Source organism: Hippocampus comes, unplaced genomic scaffold (genome assembly GCF_001891065.2).
Source record: "Hippocampus comes isolate QL1 unplaced genomic scaffold, H_comes_QL1_v1.1 scaffold68, whole genome shotgun sequence".
In the NCBI taxonomy this organism is placed as follows: domain Eukaryota; kingdom Metazoa; phylum Chordata; class Actinopteri; order Syngnathiformes; family Syngnathidae; genus Hippocampus; species Hippocampus comes.
In genome coordinates, this window is record NW_017805625.1 from 1,904,348 (window position 1) to 1,927,045 (window position 22,698).

Sequence of the window (22,698 nt, forward strand, 5' to 3'; positions counted from 1 at the left end):
AATTTATTCTTGACATTTGAGTCAATTTCTAGGATTAAAGACTCCTGATCTTTCGTCAAAAATTTCATAATTCCGCTCAAAACGATCCCAGAACAATGAATTTGCGAGACGAACAGGCCGCCATGAATCAGGTAAAACAATATGTTACATGCAATTTGATTGGTCCAATCGCTTGTAGTTAACCAATCGCTGGGCTGTTTATAATCGAGCTAAGACTTCCGCAACAAATAATGCCTTCAGTGATCTGATTAGTTGAAGCTTTCATACACGTCCAATCGCAGGGCTGTTTACAAACGGAAAACGGAGAGACTGTTCGGGAGAGCTCGTGAAAACTCGACGATAAGGTGCCTGACCGCCCCTAAAATTTTCTCAACGGATTTAGACGATTCACAAAAATGATCAATTTAAGAAATAAAACGGCGGATTTCCGCGGATCCGCGGAAAATTGCCATGTATGAGTACAATATCAGTCAGTTAGACCATGTTACAAAGGTGACAGCAGTGGCCCCAGCGGGACACACCAATTTGCTTCACACCGCAATATACACAAGCAAGGTGAAACAGTTAAGTTAACATTAAATTACAAGTGCTTACCATGTACTGAAATTTGACAGGATGTCAGATACATTTCTGCCTGTCTCTTTCCTTCTCGTGCATTCACGGGAGGAAAACAGGATTGTTGTGTTAAAACAGAACAAGGAAAAAAATATTGAGCTTTTCAACAGGGCACAGATTGTTGGCTGAAGATATTTTTTTCCATCTCGACTTTTCTTTACTTATGTTCAGGTTGGATGCGCGGGGAGGAACCTCAGCACCGACCCAACTGGGCTTGGCGCAAGCACTAGGAGCACATAGTGGGCAATGGGATCACCCACCACCTGGCTGACTGGCCACATACACACAGCAGATGGCTCACATTGAACGCCCCCTCACCGCCACCAAATAAATGAGCATAGCTAAGCAAGCTAAAATGCAGGGGAACCTCTAGAGTCCAACAAAATCCTTGGCGCTGGTTGACCTCTGTTTGTTTCCAACAGGAACCAGTGAAAATACAATAAAAAGCCGATATGCAATATTTTAATTAACATTTGAATCCTCTAAACTGTCACACGAGTGTAAAAAAATAATTGTCAGTAACAAGATAAAAGAAAGATTGATGACGGATAACAGTGAAGGTGATTAGCATTGAAAACGGGCCTTTTCAAAAAAGGAAAATTAAGGTAGCCGCTGTACAGACGCAAAACAGAAAGAAACACTTTTTCTCAGCAAAACTACAAGAAAAAAAAGAGCCTGACTGCAAATTTGGCGAGTTCCACTTCAACCAGAAAAATCCCAAATATGCAGAGTTGATCCACTGCTGATCCCTGAACTTGACTCGAAGGTCTCGCATGATGTAGTGCATGAGAGTGGATTTTCCGAAGAAATGCTCTTCGATTTACCTAGTCCATGCATCAACCTCCGAAATGTTATAAAAGGATGATTCCTACAGAAAAATGTCCGTAAAATCCACATTCTATGACCTCCGAGACATTTCTAACGCATTGACTTGAGGTTCAACTCAGTCTTGAATAAAGTACCCAAAAGTGATACTCAAGTCAAAGTACAAATATCATATTTATCGTTTTCTGTATTTAATTTACTTAAAGTATTTAAAGTGGAATGAATTATTTTTGTTATTTTGAGAACTTAAGTGGCCCTAATGACAAAATAAAAGACGGCAGCTCCGTAGCACCGAGCCCTCTGCCAAGCCAGACATGGCACGATCTGCGACGAAGACGCTATGTAAGCTCGGACGCTGACAGATGAGCAGACGTGCTGACCAAAGTCGGGCCAAATCGAGCAGTTCCAGATAATGAAGCAGCCAAATGAAATGGAGACTTTTAATCCGAAATATTAAATGCGGCGTATGGCTGGCCCACCACTGTGTCCTTGACCACGGCAGAATCCGGATGACCGCTGGAATTAGTTAATCACACCAGTGGACACCAACTTCATCACTCCCATCCCTCATCTATTTGCTTGCTTTCTCTCTTTCTACAAGCCAAATGAGAAAAGCTATCACAGGTGAAATATATATATATTTTTTTTCATAAAAATAAAAATGGGAAAATACATCCACGGATACAACTGTATGGTTTTTTTCCCCCTCCTCCCTGCATTGTGAAGGTAATTGCTTTCCATCAATCACTTCCTGCCCTTTCTCTAAAACTGTGACTGTACTGAACACCAGAAAAATGCCCTCTCGAAGTCTATTCATTCATCCATTTTACAGATATTCTTGCCCCCCCCCACCCGACCCCCCGCCCCCTTTCGAGAAGCCTTCAGGCGTGGCTATATAAACATGACTATATAGCAGTGTTCTCCGGGGGAAAGCATAAAGAACAGGGACCGCCTCTGTGTTTTCTGCATGCACCCCCACAAAACTGTCAGCAGCAAAAAAAAAAAACCCACGGCACTATTTTAATGATGCGATCATTCGAATATGACATCGAAACGCAAACAGCAGAACCAAGGCGAACATTTGGTCTTCTATTGATTAAATGTTCGCTCTTGAATATTTTAATGGGGCCTGACAGGCTGGATGAATGCTCCAAACTCCTGCTTTGGGAACCATCGTCTTATTGAACAAAAATAATGCTGTCTGGCGGGGGTCTGTGCTACAGTGGAGGTCTTGGACATTACGCATGTCGAGACTGAATCGACAGCGCTTCTGCTGGTTGCAACCATATCGTCATCAATCAATTGCACACACTGGATAGATTTACTTTCTTTTATTTGATTTTTTTGTCCAGCCATACTTTCATAAAGAGAATATAAAGTTCGAGCTCAATTATCTCTTGTCTGTTTTACTTTCATTTTTCATAAAGTCTCAACTCCGAAGAATCAATAGGAAGGGATTGTCGCGTGAATGCGTGTGTACATCCACAAACACACTTTTCTCACCAAAGTGATGTATACACACACACACACACACACACACACGCACACACACACACACGCACGCACACCTATCAAGCAGAGACGCACAATCACATTGAAAGAGGCCACAACAATAGCCAAGTGAAGACTGTGAATAGCTGTCATTTTGACAAATGTGCCACACTAAATCACAGTCCAACATGTATTGTTCTCCTCCCCTCCCTCCGTCCCGAACACCACATGGCAAATACCGACATGCATCGTGTTGAGTGGCAAACGCTACGCGCATACGCAAATAAGCATTCAAAAAGTCCTCCGACAAACTAGGTTGCATAATATATTCATGATATTTAATTGTTGATGGGTCTTGAGCGGAGCAGAGGGAGACCGGCGTAAATTCGAAGGAGTAACCATGACTCCCAAGAGTGCGGTCACTCACAGAGCGAGCCCTGAAGCGCGCACGCACACCAAGTCACTTCGATCATTTTTTTTTTCCCTGTCATCCTCTTTAATTGATCGCAGAGCTGACGAAAGCAAAGAGCCTTTAAAGCTTCCCTGCCAATGGAGTGATTGAAAGCGAGCTCTTCAAATTAGAGGCAAGCCAGAATGTGGTAACAGTAACATTTTACATCTGGCGTGACTTACATGACAATCAATAAGGGCAAAGCCACAGACTTGCTGCAAACGGCTCGTTAAACTAACGGGCTTCAAATCGGCCCTGAAATGTCATGAGGAAAATCGGTCTGGCTGCATTAAATCTTTGCATTCAAGTGTGTGATGGTGGGGGAGGGGCCTTTGTGCAAGAAGAGATTAAAAAGGCAGGCGTGAAATTTTCTTCAATCATAATCCAGAATCAGAAAGTGATGATTCTATTTAAAAAAAAAAAAAAAGACTATTGCTCTATATCAGTTTGATCAAGAGTCAAGGTAATATCATCCCTACCTTTTTCAGTTTGCCATTGCGCGTGCCGACAAATGCAACGGTGTTTCCGCGGTAGTCGTACGCTGCCACCGAGGTCATGCCATCTTCTTTGTCGAGGAAGAGAGGGATGCCCTCGATGGTGCTGGTTCCGCCCAGAGGCTGGTTGAAGTCCTGGCCACAGAAGTTGTCGTCAATCTGTAAAGGCTGTGAAAAGAAGACAACGCTAATCAATTCATTGTATGTCGTCTTCAGGATTTATAAAGTATTGCCCCGTGGATAAAGGAAACTTTTGACTGAGAGGTACACGGCGTTGTAACATCCTTACAATCGGGTAAGAAGCCCCTTAAGGACCACGACGATGGCCTTTTACACTGTCTGTAAAAGGCGGCATTCTTTAATTTTGACATTTGTCACTGCTCCATATGAACAGGCCAATTATGGAAGCTGGGGGCACTTTAATGACCAGCCGATCAACTTTAGTAGTATAGCAAGAGCTGTAATCAGGACTGCTGTGTTAAATTTGCCACAGTGAGTACACTCCAAGTTGGGCTGGGCAATTAGTCTATTTGATCAATATTTTTTTTTTCTTTTGATAATTTTATTGCCTTCCTGTGTGGCGTTTGCTTGTTCTCCCCATGCCTGTGTGGGTTTTCTCCGGGTACTCCAGTTTCCTCCCACATTCCAAAAAATGGCTGATTGAACACTCAAAAAATGGTCCCTAGGTGTGATTGTGAGCGCGGATGTTTGTTTGTCTCTGTGTGCCTGGCGATTGGCTGGCAACCAGTTCAGGGTGTACCCCACCTCCTGCCCGAAGACAGCCAGGATAGGCCCCATTACACCCCGCGACCCTTGTGAGGAAAAGCGGATCAGAAAATGGATGGATGGATGATGGATGGATGGATAGATAAGAGGCGACAGATCGGTTTTCACAAACCCCTCAGAATCCCATTCAAATGTATTCTATTACACCTTGCTTTCTACAACTTTGACAATTTGCCTCTAATAGCCCACACTTGAGAGCAACAAGGCTTTAAAAAAAAAAAAACCTCATTTGTTTCTTCAGAAAACGTAGTAGAGCGGAATAGGCTGCGGGTGTATCATGCCACTTAAACTATCAACTTTCCGTGATGCTCCTACATGTTAAGTGGCCCATTCAAATGTGGCCCATTCAGAACCACCGCTCGCTTTCAGACAGACCCCTATCGTGCTGAAGCTTATTGTGAAGCCCTCAGATATGCTGGTGACCATGTGACAATATCTGGAGCATTCCAATATCACGGAGAGACGATCACCCCGGGCACTCCGCTGACCCATATGACGCCTTAAACCGTCACTGCGCTTGCACACAGTCACATGACGGGTGCTTTTCAACAAAAAGCTCATTTCGACATTTTGCTAGTTCTCATCCTTGCAACAGAAAAAAAAAACCAAAATAGAATGGGGGTTGGGCAGGGTTTTGTTTTTTTTTTTTTCCCCAACAGCGATATACACAAAGTGGAGAAAGCAAAATCCATTGAAGCATGTTTGAAGAGTTTGGCGACACGTGTCCATGTTATGAATAAGTGAACTGAAGTTAGTTTGTCAGACGCGATGCTTGATTGATGAACCGATAATCTGAAGGGGCACCCGTGTGCATTCATGAAAAGTCTCCAGAGGACGGTAGAAAGAACACACCCTTCTCTTATGCATACATACACTTGGGGAGTGTGTAAATGACAGTGTAATCCACAGTCTTATCACTACACATCATCTGATTGATCCACGGAGGAGAAAAGATAACACACCCCCACCCTCACCCTCTCAATCTGACTAAATAGCCTGCAGCAGAAGTGCATATCAATCCATCGTTCTCTATTTTTTTTTTAAATCTCTCTCTTTTTTCTTTCCAGTTGCCGAGCGAACTTGCCCGTCTCCTTCATCTGCATAACTCTTTTCAGCGCTTATTGCCCAAATTTGTATCAATCATTCATCCACTTTGGAGTCAAAATGTGAGTGTGTGTGTGGCAAAGTCAATTGTCCTCTAAAGTCAGCAGCGAGCTTGATCTCTGTCCCGGGGTGTGAAGGAATTCAAGACTGTTTAACGGATATTTATGGTTGTGTGTTCAAGTAAATGGGACACACGCCCTCCTTTCTCAAACAACTTTCTATTGTGGCCACGAATGGCAAGGGGGGGGGGGCAACTCTTTCTTCTTAAAACAGGCGATGGAAAGACGAAACACTCACAACGTCATCTAATATGCATCCTCGCACAAAACTGGACAACAATGCAAACGGGTTCGCCACAGCAAGCTGCGAGTTACATCTTTGTGCGCGCATGCATTTCAACAAGCCAGGAACCGAATTTCTATCATCACCATATGACATGCACAGGTTTTAAATCATATAGCTTTGGGCAAGCAGTCAGTCCCCCCCCGCCCCCAGCCCCCCTCTGGATTTACAATCAACTCCACAAACATTCACAATGGTGCACCACACACAAGCACGCACCCATGACGTCACAGCCTCAGGGAAAACGTTCAAAAAGGTTCATCCATTTCCGACAGAGCAGACTAAATGTTGGAAATGCTGTATAGAGAATCCCCTGGAGTCCATAAGGGCTTAGCATACACAAAACACACGTTCAGGAGCCAGTATACACAGTGCTCCGCGGGGCACTGAAGGGTCAAACGACCTACAACATTCCTTGCACAGCTACGAAAGACGAAATCAAACGCGGCGCAAAAATTCCCACGTTAATTTAAGACGACTTGGATTCGATGGTCATTTTTATTTTAAATATGAAAATTAGTTTTGAAACACAGAGAACAGGCAAATCTAGATTAAAAGGGGGTTTCCAGACGGACAGATATCGTACCCTCGGTGGTCCCTTCTTGACGGGGGAGCATATTTAAGGTTCTGCTGTGTTTTCAAGGACTCAAAACAAGCAGCAGGGATGAAAGAGTTAAACCAACAACCTGCTGCTGAGTTTAACAGCGGGATTTTACAAACAAAGGAAAGGAATATTCCATGTGTGCATTGGAGTGTGCATTACAGTTAACTGCGGCTTTGCATAGTTGTGGGTTTTCTCGTATAGCGGCCAAGAACATTTATTATTCATCTCGCATCTCTTTTGGATGAGTCCTCACTATACAAGGCACACTATAACCTAGATTGTTCTTTTAGTAGTTGTTGTTTTTTTTTTTTAATCACCCACTCTTTTCATGTGAAGAGTGAGCCGCTGCGAAGCTTTTACTCACATCTAAACTCCCAACGTAAATTTCAGCTTTACAGATGCCATGCCCGTTTTTCACACATGTTGTGGTCCTGATATTCCCAAAACACGGTAGCAGATATCACAGGAAAGTTATTTGATCAAAATGTTTCAGCGGCTTTTGAACCAGAACGCTCTGCGCTGTACCACTTCCCTGAAAGTGTATCTGTAAATTCGAAATGGAATTTTTGTTCCTACCACATCGGCCATTTTTTGTTATCATGATAATAATAGAGCGCAATAAAATTTCTGGTGTTTTATGAAAAAAATAAAATTTATAAAACACACTGATTATTCAATTTCAATGATAATCACACCCAGGCCACACCCAACTCGGGCCACTGTCTCACGACCATCATAAAAGACATCCATGGAGCATGATAATTGTAGATAAAGTTATGTACACCACATATCCCTCTCCTGTGAGGGTGCACATGCATCTGTGCGAGCCAAAAGTCTGAAAGGAAATGAATTATTTGGTAACAAACTTCGGGGCAATTCCTTTGCAGCTTCTCAAATTGTTTTCCTATCAGATGATAAAAGTTTTCACAGTAGAATACACACACACACACACACACACACACACACACACACACACACACGCACGCACGCACACGCACACACACCGAGCACTAGTCTCAGTAGGGAGACGCAGGTGCCTTCACCTGAGCGTGCGTAGCAGAGTGAAGAATTGTGGGTGAGGCCACCTCATAAATTACCCAGAAATCTCAGCGGGGGCCGTGAACTTTGAGAGAAATTGCTAGAGTTGTTTCAAGAGGTGCTGCAGTGTTTGTCTGTGTGTGTGTGTGTGTGTGTGTGTGTGTGTGTGTGTGTGTGTGTGTGTGTGTGTGTGTGTGTGTGTGTGTGTGTGTGTGTGTGTGTGTCTGTGTCTGTGTCTGTGTGTGTATGCAGTACAAAAAGCACTCCCAATGATTTATTGCAGAGGAACAAGCCTGCATCTAATGGTAGAGAGCTACATATTCATAATGTAACTTTGAATTTCCCTGTGCGCAAATCAGTTTAGATCACCGACATTGGCGTTCAACGCCAACGTGAACCTTTATTGCAGTTTTTTTGATGGAAAACTGTGATTGACTGATTCAACATCTTAAATTACTAATGTGACAAGTTGCTCGCTATGCGCCTCGTATTTCGGTATATTCCATATTCAAATGACTGGTTGTTTTTTAAAGGAGGAAGTGAGGGAAGCAGAAAGGAGTGAAATGAAGCTACATTAAAATCTTTTTTTAAGTTTGAAAACTCCAAACTCCTCCTTTAAGAGGCGTATCGTTAAATTAAAATGTGTAATTGCGTGTACACAGACAGCTAGGTCTCTGGAGTGCCTGCCCACAAAGACTAGGTCAGTACATTGAAACATTGATCTTTTTCAAGAACTCCACACGGTGTCACTTATAGATTGATCGAACTAAGTGACAATGAAGACGTTGAAAAATCCGCATGTGAAAGAGGGAAAAGGTCACAATTGCTTGCCCTTCAATTTGTTACTTTGTAATGGTTGCCTTCACAGTCCTCGCTACCAAGGTGACACACATCGATATGTCCCATCCCAGTCATCTGTCAATCGACTGCATTCTCAGATCCCATTGGAGGCTGCTTTTGTTATGTCGTAAAGTTTGTCCGCTGACATCAATGCCTGTTTGACACCAAAGTTTGGGCCGGGGCACAAAACGGTTATGTTTGTACAGAGTCTCCGGCTGAAGGCCATCTAATTGAGTGACAAGCAGGCATGCACATTTCTTGGGAAATGACACTTTGATTCCCGAATGCCAACCGCTGGCATACTGTGACCACATAATGGAAAAACCCAAATATGGGCTAAACATTAGCATTGAGCGTTGCTGTGATACAGCCCTTTAAGCAATGGCTATTTCAAAACAAACGGTGGAGCAGCATACGTAGATAGACAATATCACAAAACTCAGAGGCATATATTCTTTATCCTCTGTGAAAATGAATAAATTGTTGCAACTTGTCGAGTCGTTTGAGACAGTAAAGGTGACTTTTTTGTTGTTTGTTGTTGTTGTTGTTGGTTTTTTGTTTTTTTTTTGGAAGGGCGGCCAGAATGGATTAATGGCATTTCCGTTCATTTCAATCAGAAAATATTTGACATATAAGTGTTTTGAGTTACGAGGGTGATCACAGAATAAATGAAACTCATTTCTCAAGGCACCACCGTATTCAACAAAAATAATCCCTCACACGTGCAAAAGCTAAAAAATGAACTGAGCGTGTAAGTAGTTTGAAAACAGTTGAATGTCAGCACTGCAGGCACATTGTCTGGCCCACATTTTCTAATTACTCTTGATAATGATGTAAGCAACACACCACCCAAACACACACACACACACACACACACCGCAGATCAATACACAATTACATTGACAATTAGTATCATTAGAGTGTAGTGAGGGAAGGGGATTTGTTGAGCTAAATTCTCCACAGAGAGACCAACCGAAAGGTCAAACAACATGAAGAACAGAGCTGCACTCGCACACGAGCCGCATGATGTCTCTTCCAAAAGCTTTTCTAATGAGTTCCCCCCCCCCCCCCCCCCCCGAATAACGAGATGACAACAAGGCTTGAGTCCAGAGCGGCTTTGGCATTGTTGGCGCACGGGTAGCCTCTTTCGCACTCATTCACACACCAGTGCACAAAGACAGGAAATTCAGTCGGTCGTTTGTGTGTGTGTGGGGGGGAAGAAAAAAAATTCCACATTGCGCAAATATTAACCTGAAAGGTGACCCAATAGTAGCAGTAACATAAACGGCCACCTGCACAATCAGTGTTCTCCTAGCTCACCTCATTTAGACTGCCAATTAACTCTCCTCATCAGCTCGGGCTCAATTAATCATGGCAAATTACTTAAACACTTTTGCCTGCACATATTCCACTAGAATAGGGTTGTGTATTACACGGTCCGCAAGTGAGTTACACCCATTAAATGATATTCATCATGATGGATTTATTAAGGTTAAAAGGGGGGGGGTCTACAGAGTCAATTCTCCTTTGCTTGGTCTGGAACAACATTTGGAATGTTTCGTGCTTACTCGAGGTGGACTGATGAGATCTAACCAGGGTAAAAAAAAAAGGTTCCAGTTCCATAAGGGACATGAGCATTTGATTCGATTGTTATTTGGGCATCATTTCCACCTGTGACACTCCCAATGAACAACGGCTCGCCACGCATCAAACAATGACATCCTTCCGATTGAAGATGGCCACTCCTGCAGGTTCTAGATTGTTCTATATTCAGTGCTCTGGATTGCCCTACCCGCGCAAACTAAAGCCACTACCTCAGTCGAAATGGTCGAATCTTCATTGAAGACTTCTATACTCCTCTACTAAAACTGCAGGTGGGCCTGTTTTACTACCTCTTCTCCTGCCTCTCCCCCTCTTGGAAAAGAGGCTTGATGACGACAACCAAATCTGATGCTGCTGGATGGAATCTGCACCGACTGACTGGCAGAAGATCGGAGGTGGGCCATCTTCCCGGAGGCATTGCTCAGGAGAATTCGGTTTTGAGCGACCAGGCCGGGTTGCGAAGAGGACCCACTTCTGGGCAGCTGTCTTCCTGGAGCATTTAATCTTCTTAAATGGACTTTCACGCTGTTCTAGTTAACATCGTATAGCACCACATTATGTGTTAAATGTTTCCCACTTGGCATCCATCCATTAAAATCCATTGATTTTACATCTTTATTAAAGCAACAGCTTGTAACCCGTTACAAGTAGTCTAAAACCAGCTCTCCCGTTGCAGCCGCCATTTTCAAGTGTGCACACGACCACACCATTGCGTGAATTCCATTCTCTGGTTGATTGATCCATGAACTTGTGACAGAGATCCCCGCTTCACAACATACGACTCGCATTGCAATGACTATGCATGATTTGCTTTTTTTATTATGCGACAAGGTGAGGTGGACGTCCGCCTCGGCAAGGTGGACGTCCGCCTCACAGTGCAGAGGTGCAGTGTTCAATTTTGGCTCCGGTGCGGTTTTTGCGTGTTCTCCCCGTGCCTGCGTGGGTTTTCTGCGGGTACTACTGTTCCCTCCCACATCCCCCCAAAAAAATGCATGACAGGCTCATGCAACACTCTAAATCGTCCCGAGGTGTGATTGTGAGTGTGAATGGCTGTTCGTTTATTTGTGCCCTGCTATTGGCTGGCAGGCAGTTCAGGGTGTACCCGGCCGGGTGCCCGAGGACAGCTGGGGATTGGCTCCAGCACGCCCGCAACCCTTGTGAGGATAAACTGATTAGAAAATGGATGGATTCACTTCAGCCTGACCATATTACAAATGTCTTTCGTCTCTGCTGTGTGAGTGTAGCTCTTGTCTGTTCTGCGACTATTTAAGGTTGTCTCCCTGTATGAACGCCCACATCGCGCACCCCTTTGTACTTTGCTACTACCCACAACACGGCTTCTTTTTTTCACTTTCACTCAAGAATTGTTTTGTTTTTTTTCCCTTTTTGCGATACCTTTCCCGTCCCACACGAACTTTGCAACAGTCTCGCTTTCACATGCGCTCTCTCGGTGGAAATGGTTTGTATTGATCCACTTTCGAAGCAAAGAAAAGGTCATGGGGTTCATGAATAAAGCTGAGGGACAAAAACAGACATACAAACACACAACTACAGGTATATTCGTACACGGAAGACAATATAGCTCGGGAAGCAGCATGAAGGTGGTTTGTGCAAAGACCAAACATTTCAGGGAACAGGAAACGGGCATCATCTCACTGTGCCTATAAACATATCATGCTAATGATAGAGGCCAGAAATTATGATGCGGCACAAATGGGAAATCCACACTGGGACTAGAGGAGCTCAGGGGTCGTCAATCACGACAGCGCGTCGAACAGCTGTGCAGGTCTCCGGCTCTCCTCCCTGCCCTGCCCTCTGCACTGCTGTAACGCAGGGTCAAGCGAAACAGCTTTCCCACACAGCGCAGTCAAATGCAGTTCTATGCCAGGCATTTTTTTTCGGAGTTTGAAAGCGCATCTGAAGTGGTGGGGAATCTCCGAACCAGCGGGTCAGACTCAAACACCACGAGCTTATGAGGTCAAGAGCTGAAAGAAGGATGGGAGGAAATTGTCAGGACGCAGTAGAGCCAGATTAGTTGAAGGTATAGAGGTGGAGGGAAAGAAAAAGCTTCACAGCGTGTCTTTTACTAGTAGCTAGCCTAGCAACTGGTAGAGATTGGGCTTAATAACTCTTAATAACGCAGGATGCTTGTTTGGTGTTCATGTTAATTTCATGCACCTTTGTAAACAAGGTATAATAAATCCTGGCTGAGGAGCTTTAATTATTTTTCCATAACAAAATCTCTTAACGGAAATTATTTTGTAGGGGGGAGAGAACTAACAATTGAGTCACAGAATTATACTGCACGCAATTTATAATGCAAGTGTTTAAATTTAAGGTTTAAAGATATCATTGACTTCATAGCAGCTTCGCGGCATGAAGCAAAAATTTATGTTCTTTCAACTATTCAGTCATTTCGAATTACACCAGCTCCCGCTCACACCAGAAAAAATTATATCTGCCATTTGTGTGAGGTCAGATTTAAGGGCCTTTCAGTCCACCGACTGTGATTATGGTCACCAGTCAGTGGTGGGCAGCTGACGTGAGGTCACTGCTTGAGGGCAGTGGAGCAGGCGTCATTAACCTGAGGCTGACCCTCAGGCCTCGCTGCTGTCATGGGGCTTAGCCATTGTCCTCATCTTAAATCATCATTGCGGTGATCTTGTGCAGAATATTAATTACCTTTCGGTTTATGAGAACTCATGAGAGAACATACACCTAAACCGTGACCAAAATAATTCTGAGCGGCAGAGGAGATGGGGAGCAGATGATGGGATATAATCAAGTATTTCAAGCTCACAAGAATGCACAATAGCTCGATGAAAGAAGATTAGACAGATTAATACAGATAATAGTTTAATGTTCTTGTCATTTAACATGGAAGCTTAAGCACGGGTCAACAAATGTCCTTTTTTTTTTTTTTTTTTTAAATTACAGGATTCTGATGAGGTGTCTGAGCAAAACTCACTGGACTCAAATGGATAAAATACACCTGTAAGCTAAAACTAATCAGCCTCACTCAACAAGCCTCTTTTGCCTCACGCTTCTATACATTCTATAAAGACACACTATTTATGTTTCTTTTGCAAAAGGACAAGGGTCCACCTGAAATAAATGAGATCCTGTTTTCAGAATCAGAGCTATTGTCTGTGTGACAGGCCATAAAAAAAAAAAAAAAATCCACCCACAAAGAATGAGACAACCACTGAACTGGAAAGATAGTTCCTTGACAGAGGGGGTGATGACAAAGAGGGAGAAAGGAGGGTGAATAGGCCTCGGTTAGGTCCTTCACATCGCTTACACTACCCAACAAAACACACCTGAACTCCGTCAAATGAATGATCGTAAAGAGAGGGGTTACGATACGGAACGCACCTCTTTTAGACAACAGCGAATGTGGTTAGTGTGCAAAGAAGCCTTGCGGTCGAGATGAAGGACCCTTGCATTTCAAGGAAAAGCTTTCAATATATATATTTTTTTTTAATAATGAAAGTGAGCGTGTTGGTGGGGGTGAATAGAATGGTTTCCAAACGTGCAATGTCTGGAGAACCCAAACAGGTGGTTGACACACAAAAACTGTCCTCAACTGCCTTACAAGATTAAACAAAGAAGAAAAAAAAGAAATGAATAATGCATACAAAACATGAAGATGAATGAGGATATGAGTAGTTTGAAGCAGCTGTAGCTTCTTCATTCGTGGCAATTCAGTTACCGCAAATTTTTGCTTGCCCAAATTGGCCCAAATGTGCATTTTTGGTTTAGAGGCAAAATACTTTCATCACCGAAACAGGATGTTGTGATGACGCAAGCAAAAACCACACCAGGCACACACGTGTTTGAATAAGGGCTAAAATGCCGGCTTTGTTGAAGCTGAAAAACTCGTTGCCTGCCGGAGGGCTCGTGCCCTTAACTTGCAGGTCATTCTTTTGCTTTGAGAGTGTGAGGAAAAAGCTCATTTGCGAATGAACACCAGGGTTAGCCCCACATGGCTATCTTCGGCTAGTCCGGTAGCAAGACCACAAGGAGACAGCGATGCGAAGTGAAGCTTCGTCACCAGAGTATTTTGTCCAATGAGCAGTCGCAATGGGGAAAATTGTTGTGTCATAGACTAAATTGCCCTGATCAAGACTACCTTTCAAGTTTTGAAAATGTTACAATTAGCATTGCAGTCATTCGCCCTCCATTTTTAGCACTAGTTTCCAGACCCCTCCCCGACCGCAATAAGTAAAACTCCACGATAATGACATACCCTATTTAACTACACCTTAAGCATGTTTTATAGCAGGGGTGTCAAACTCATTTTTGTCGCGGGCCACATTATAATTACCGTTTCCCTTGGAAAGACGTGGTGACTTAAACTATATAAAGAAGTCGTTTCATTCAATTATTGTTGAAGTAACTGTAATGAGAGGTTTGGTAACAAGAAAATGCTAACAATATGTCACCGATTTAATACATATGAAATTTTGGTGCTGATTTTAGCAAGCATGACGGAAGTTGTCATGTTTGATTTGCTTTTGCGGGCCACTTGAAATGATGTGGCGGGCCACATCTGGCCCCCGGGCCTTGAGTTTGACATCCGTGTTTTATAGTATAACAATAATGATGTTTTTGGAATGTTTTTGAACACACATTTAAAACAATGCAAATTTAAATACATAATGACAAAGAGAGAAACACTTAAAATCACTTACAGAGTTGATGCACGCGAGTTCCTTGTTGAGAAGCCACGGCAAGGAGAGTTTCCCGTCGCCCTTGTAACAAGACTGAATCCTTTCCTTGATCTTCTCCTTTATTCTCCTCAGGGTGAATAGGCACAACGCTGACTCTTTAGGCGGTTTGGCACGATTCTTCTGACCCTGGGAGAAGACAGTGAAGAGGATGTCTTCATTCTCAGAGATCCCCAGAGAATTTGCCAGCTGACGACCCGGTCGGGCCAAATAGGCATCCTGAACCAGGCGGTACTCGACCCCGTCTTTCGTGCAGCCAATGGGGAACTCCACGTAGGAGTAAAATTTGGGGTCATCAACACATAGGCGTACGATTTTGGAGGTGAAGAACTGCTCGCCGCTGGCATCGGGAGAAGTCAGCTGAGTATCCAGCTGCATTGTCAGATAATACACGAACTGTTCACTGCTGAAGCTGTACACGTAGTAGATGTCAAAAGCAGGGAACTTGGACAAAGTATCAGACGGAATCTTGAGCTGAGAGGAGACAAACTCATCTTGATACACGAAGCTGAACATGTCCGCATTTTCTTCGTTCTCCATCAACTTGCGACTGGAGAGGGTTGGGAAGTACTCAGACTTGCCATCGATGGGGGTGCCAATAAACAGCTTGCTTGCTGGACTATGAGGGGAGCTGATAATGACTCCTGACATGGTCCCCGACTCGGCCACACTGGACAGGTAGTGCTCCTTGCGATGGTGAGGCTCGCCGAGTTTGAAGAGGTCATCCAGGCGTAGAAATTGGCAGATTCCCTGTGACGTACTGCCACAGGCGATGAGGCGATTCTGGGCATAGTCGATGAGCAGAAGCTTATTCACGTTGGGTGTCTGAGCCAGGTCATGCGGGCACGACTGGACACTGGGTGGAGGGTAACACTTTTCGTTGTCAACCACCGGTCCGGTCATGTGACTACGAAGCTTGGTTAGGTTGCTGGACAACTTGAAAATCCAGTTGACGGCTCCCACATAGACTTCTCCGGTTTTGTTGTGAATGGCCAAATGTGTAAGCCCCCACTCTGCAGGTGCAAATCGTTTGAAAGTTGGCGGCTGGCCCCAGCAGAAGGATGAGGTCATGATAAGTAAAAGCCCAAACACAGGAAACAGGTTCCCGAGAACAGGGCAAACTGTTGATCGAGCTTGTGAGCACATGTTTGGTCTGTCCTGAGGAGAGGTCTTGGGGGGAGGGAAAGGAGAAAGAGAGGAGGAGGAGTGCAAACTGTGCTACTTAAGTTCCAGGTCAGTATTTTGAGTCTTTTTGGTCTGTCAAGGTACAAATGAGAACTATGTAAAGAAGACAGAGGAAGATGAAGTGAGAAACAAACACTTCTATTGATCCACTGTCCTGTTCACGGCGTCGCACACCATCATCAGGAACATCATCCACGGAGGAACGTGCCGCGAACCCTAAAAAGCAGAGAGAAAAACAGTGTCAGTGACTGAGGAATATTTTCTATTGATTATGCATCAAGCGTGGAGGGGCCTTAAAGGCTCACAAATTAAACGGACAAAATGGGGGGGATGGGGGGGGCGCTGACATTTGCCACCGTGATGAATTAATGATATCAAATCAAGTCTGGAAGGCAAATGTGTGTTGGCATTTAATTATGAGGGAAGATAGCAGGGGAGACATAAGCCAATTATTGAAGGCTCTGTACATATGATATAAGACTTTTTGGAATGAGTAGTGGACACAACATTGAAATCGGTAATATTTTATAACTTCAATCAGAGGAGGCAAATGTTTGATCACGTGCCCGTGTACGTTGTTACATCGGAAAACAATTCATAGCCACGTCCCCTATCACGGTATGAAAGGGGACAATTATTGAATGTTGGCATCGCGATCGAGTCTTCAAGATTACTTGCAACAAATCAAGTAATTTATCAGTTTCTAAATCTTCCATATGAATAGGCTATTTATGGATTGCTTTTGGAGCAGACCTTGTACACGTGAACCTAGACAGAGGTCTTTCCTATTTCTTACGCATATACCCTGGCATAACACAGTATACTGAAGAGCCAGTTCTCAGCTCTCTGAACTGGTGCAGCATCAGAAATAGCAACAGACACCTTGGAACTATAATATTTAGGGTCGGTGCCATGTGTGCTCTGCTACTTTGACAGACCAATGCTGCAGAGATACCCTGTGAATGCTGATTATGCTAAACTGAACACCACAGTCCCAGGGAAGCCATGCTTCAATTTCACCTTGACAATCAAAGTGTCGACACAAACACTGTTTTATGACCACTTCAAATCGGAAAAGATGAGAGTCATTATGGACCCCAGGAAGGTAAGATGAAGGGGAAGGCAAAAGCCATGACATAGGGGATAATCAAATGGAGTCCCGGGATTGTGCCTCCTGCTCCAAGGGTGGTGGCACGCTCGAGAGCAAGGCCGCCCCATCTATCAATCAATCAAGGAGAAGGTCAGGTTGTCAGCTAACCAAGCTCAGAGGAATAAATATGTGATTTCAAAATCGACATTTCTTATCCTATGCAGCTCGGGAATGAGTGGGAAGAGCATACCACCTGGCCTTTACAAGCTTCGGGAAATGTACTCATGATCAAGACAATAGCGCGTAGTGCATTGAAAATGAGTAAAGACATCTATGTGTGTACTTAATCTGAACAGGTCTGATGACTGTAGGAACACAGAAGCAGAATACGAATGGACCCATAGCATTGAAGAAAAGAAAAGATGGTAAAGAGGATTTCACTTGGACCAATACGGTCCAAAATGACGGGATGTCAAACTAAACGGCTAAGAACGGCTGCGCGGTCCACCTGGTTGAATTTCCTCACAGCTGGCGTGGCATCGATTCACACTTAATGCAGCGGAACTGGATGGATAGGCTCCTACTACGGCCGACACCGAAAACAGATGATGCAAATAAATACGTTTTAGAAATGTAGTATTTAAAATAATACGTCTCGACAGGATTCACCGGGCTGCACATCCATTTAGCTCGCATTCCTTGCAAGTAATGTGTTAAAAAAAGTGGAGTATGGGTTGGGGACACGAGAAGTATCGATCCTGTTCATCGAATAGCAAACCAGTGCTGAGCTGAGACAAAGTTAGCCAGATTCAAAAATCCAATTTTTGCAAGGCGACAAATGTGTAGTAGACCACACTAAAAAGACGAGAGCTTTCCGCCCAGTAAGAATAAGACATCAATGACAACAGCAATAACTTCAAGCTAAAAACAAACAAAAACAACAGGATCAACCATGATAACATCTCAAAATCACATTTTCGAAAGACAAGAAAAACAGGAAATCGCCAAAAGGGAAGCAGGCAAAAAAAAAAAAAAGTGTGGGTGATTTATTAGTGAGGGGCAGCAGGAGCCAAACAAAAGGCAACTCCTGCATTTTAATTAGCGCTCCACATGCACTTGAGTTCGAGACCAAGGATGAGGCACTTGAACACAACGCTTGCAGAAGCAAGGTTCTCAATGGAGTTACCAAATAATCAATTTCCTTGCCCACATTGTCTCCTCTTGGACATAAACCACCGAACAAGCTACATGAAAGCTCTTTCCAGTCATCCTGCAGATGGCAATTTCTAACGTTGTGGCGTAAAAAGGACAGCTGCCACATCATTTTAAAAGGCTCGAAGCATAGCGAAGAATGAGTGAACGCGGAGACCAAATTAAAATAAATAAATACAACATTTTTGTTATGACTGGTTTCGGTCAACTCTTGACTTAACGAGAAAGAGCGTGAAAGGGTAGCAGGGGAGACTGCGAGCCACATCTGGCACCATCCAGGGAATAACACGTCAATCATTTCAAGGTAGGAGTAAAACTTTGGAATGAACAGCCGCTGCGTCAAAGGAACTGAGGATGTTATCACATCAGAGAAAAAGCATTACAGTGAATTGGCGGTAAGGGGTCGAGCTGATTGGATTCGAGATCAGGATGCCCTTTGCAGGCACAGAGAATCTCGATACGTCACTACCGACTGGGAATCGTAATGAGGGGATGTGAAATGAGGTGAGGAAAAAAAACGGGAAAAGCTTGAAGGGTCATTGCCTTGACCTTAGATAATTTTGTTTGGCTTGACAGTCGTGGAAATCCCGCAAAGAGGCGATGGTAGTGTTTTAGGTCAAGTGATGAGGCTCCGGAGCCTCTTGTGAGTAGAGCCGGGGTCATCGCTCCCTCTTTCCCGTTTCCTCAAACCTGTCCACTCAGATAATGGTTGTTGCTCACCCTGGCGCAGTGTTGATTTATTGCCAGTGGCATATCAATTACAGCATTCACAACTGGAGGTGGGGAGAAAGAGGAGGAGAAGGTTGCGCTGTAGGGATGACGAGGAAGGAGGAGGAAGGAAGTGGAAGGGCACTCAGACAAATTCTCTGCCCTCTGCACTGCATCACAGCATGTGGATCACATCTAGTATAAGAGAACATTAAGTGCCAAAGATTCAGTAAGTAGACTAGGTGACGAAAATCGGAGCCGTATGACCCAGAAATAGGTCTAAATCAGGGGTTCTCAAACGTTTTCTTCTCCGTACTCCGTTTCGAAATTTGATTGCACCGCAGTATCCGATCTTCAGAAAAAAATGGGCCACATTGGGCATAAATGACAATAAATTCATTACGACAAACAAACTGAAACCTCTCAATCTACATGTATAAATCAGCATGTATTGTATTGTATTGTACATGTGCCTGCATGCACTAAAATAGAAAACAGCGCTTCACTGTGAAAGCATTGGTCCACAATTTTGCAGTCGAAAACTCTCAATCTAAATGTGCCTGCATGGACTAAAATAGAAAACAGCACTTCACTGTGAAAGCATTGGTCCACAATTTTGCAGTTATTAAAAAAAAAAAAAAGGCTCTAAAAAAAATGAATGCAAATTCTAAACACACACACACATATAATCTCGCAAAAAATTATGCATCCCTCCCATAGCATATTTGGAAAGCCGACTGCAAAGAAATATGATTTAAAAGACACGCATTGGACACACTCCAAACCTTGCACACCCCCAGCACTGTTTGTGTGTTTGCGAGTGTGCAAATCTATGCATGTGTCTGTATCCGTTCAGGAACAAGTGCATGTTAAACGCACATATGCATCCCAAAAAAAAACAAACTATACGGTTCTCTATTTTAATCTGCTCCCCACCTCTTCACTTAACAAACCAACACACTCCAGAGACTGAAGATTTACCCAGGATTGCCTGTTTGTGTGTTTGCGAGTGTGCATATCTATGCATGTGTCTGTATCCGTTCAGGAACAAGTGCATGTTAAACGCACATATGCATCCCAAAAAAAAAAAAAAAACTATACGGTTCTCTATTTTAATTTTAGCAACCAACACACTCCAGAGACTGAAGATTTACCCAGGAGAGGAGAGGACTTGAGGATAGAACAGGAAGAGAAGACTGCAGGGAGCAGGGATGGAGGTGGGGTGATGGGGGTTGGGGGCTTCATGGTTAGAGAGGAGGTAAAATAGTAGGGGGGCCAAGTCCTGAGCCATAATCCTCTCCGAGGGTCTGCCTAATCTAGCAGTCACGATCTGCATATGGAAGGAATGGATTACCATCCCCCAAGACACTGATGGGTGGATGACAGAGGGAGAGCAATCCCTCGACAGACAAACAATTGCATAAGAAAAAACAAAAACTGAACATGAGTTGTTAAGAAATGGGTTGTTTTATTCAAACCCTACCCTACCATCGACAAACTTAGGTTTGTGCAGTATGGACCAGCACAACATATGGCCGATAAGAGAAGTCAGTTTCAGAGAAAGAGGGCTCGGAGCAGGCTGGGATTCTAAAACAGTACGCGTGCAATAAACTAATATCTGAAAACAGCGACAAAGCCCGCACTCCGACTGCGTGGGATTATCAGACAATGTCAACATAATTGCAAGGGATCACTAGAATACACCAAAAAAAAATCCCAAAAATCATCCTGGCCCATCTGTCATTGTGCAATGTTTTTCCCCATTTTTGATCCGAGATGAACAACTGCATCATGTGTATTAACAACTGCAAAAGGATAGTGTTTCTATTTTATCGTAGCCTGAATATCACAAAAAAAAACAACACTTTTGAACTAAAATGAATCAGAGCGGTTTTGTAAATTGCGGTACTCGGAGAAGATGTCATTTTGGCGTGTAAGCATAGCTGGCTGGCTAGCTGAATGCTGTCGTCATAGAAATGGGCCAGTAAAAATAATTTATATAACTGGTATTAAACAGAATAAGTGGAGAGGATAGTTTAAGAAAACTAAATCTATGAAAAAAAAAGCTCAAGGTATAAAACCAGCTGTATTGTATTTTTATGCTAGCATGTATCATTTTCTGTCTCTTAGCGGAAGAGGAGAATACTGCCAGGTAAATCTTGGGGTATTTTGTGCCAGCATACATACCGAGAACAAAAACTTGACTTTTTGGGCAAGCGGCCTCCAAAAATTCCAAAATGCAAACGTGGCGCAATGATCAGAAAATCTGTCACGGCCACATTAACAAAGAAATCAACAGCAACTAAAAACAGCTAAACAATTAAAAAAGGAGTTTACACCACGAACTCGTGTTTTTATGTCTTTTTTTTTTTCAGGATCTAGACTGTGCCACGTTATCCTAGTGCTACTCTCCATTTCGCGGCGACGTACACGCGCCGTGGCTAAAGTAGCAAAAAAGTATGTGGAGAGTTGCTTCTTGTTTGTGTGCGTGTGACAAGTGACAGCTGTAATCCAAAGAACAGTTTGACTGTGGGCACTATATCATATAAATTCCTCTTGCTCTCATTCCCTGAAAAACAAACATTTCCGTTTCAGCACATTCTGATGTAGACATTGAAATGCTGATTAACCGCCAGCACAGGCAACTGTGCATATAATGACAGCAGGTAGTTAGATGTGTGTCCGAACAGCACACCGTTGTCCTTGTCGCCAGCCCGTGCCAGGTGCCGGACAAAGACGGCCACGCACGTACATTTAACACACTCATGTTGCCTCTGTTAATACGACCGCTGACCCTAAGTCAGCCCCTAACAGGAATGCAGAGGGAATGTGTTGTGGGCACACCTCGATGTGGAATTCATCACCTCCAACATATCCACCGAGTAAGACAAGATGTGAAAGATAATCTGTGATAAGTGTGTGTGTGTGTGTCAAGCGTTTATATATTTCCCATAGAATCCAATACAATTCATCCATCCTGGTGTTTCTTAGCTGCTTGTTTGGATAGGCCAATGCCTGATTTGGCTGGTGAACACAGAGTTCAGTATCTCCAAGGCATAGAGCTGTTGTGGTTAGAACAACACATGGCAAGCAGACAGGCTGTTTTCATCTCCATCTTTATATGGACTTCTATCCCCTCCGGACCTCACTTCATTGAATTCTCTTCTCCTCATATATCCTCTTTCAGTCGTGCCACACACATTCCTGCGCATTTCTCCTCCTGCTCAGACTCGCAGTCCTTAAGAAACCTAAACAAAACACGATATTACCTTAAATGTACATGAAATGGACAGAAATCTTCGGACATTTAAACAACCAGCAGTTGGGCTCGACCCCATCGTAAACTATTTTGAAAAGTACCATGACTTAGTGTGTCCTAGCAGAGCGGCTCGTGGGTCATTTCATGGAACGATGAGTTAGCATTAGGGGTGCTGAAATGAATCCCATCGTCAACGCGGTAGCATGCGGTCATGAGCAATTTTGCATCGGTGCTGTAGCAGACAATAATCGATTAGAAGATCATTACTTGTTGAAAACGTCTTGTGGTCTGTCTGTCTATACCTGTTGTCAAGAGTCTTGTC

General features: G+C 43.6%; 1 protein-coding gene across 6 annotated transcripts in view; it reads right to left on the bottom strand.

The window, feature by feature from the left end:
* Positions 1–22,698, bottom strand: part of plxna1b (plexin A1b) — a 168,249-nt gene that overhangs the window by 123,420 nt on the left and 22,131 nt on the right. For all 6 annotated transcript variants that reach the window (XM_019880786.1, XM_019880792.1, XM_019880790.1 and 3 more), the window contains 2 exons: positions 14,887–16,323; positions 3,862–4,044 (listed from right to left, as the gene is read on the bottom strand). In XM_019880786.1, the coding sequence (XP_019736345.1) occupies positions 3,862–4,044; positions 14,887–16,068 (1,365 nt within the window). In that variant the 5' untranslated portion in view covers positions 16,069–16,323. The remainder of the gene's footprint in view (positions 1–3,861; positions 4,045–14,886; positions 16,324–22,698) is intronic.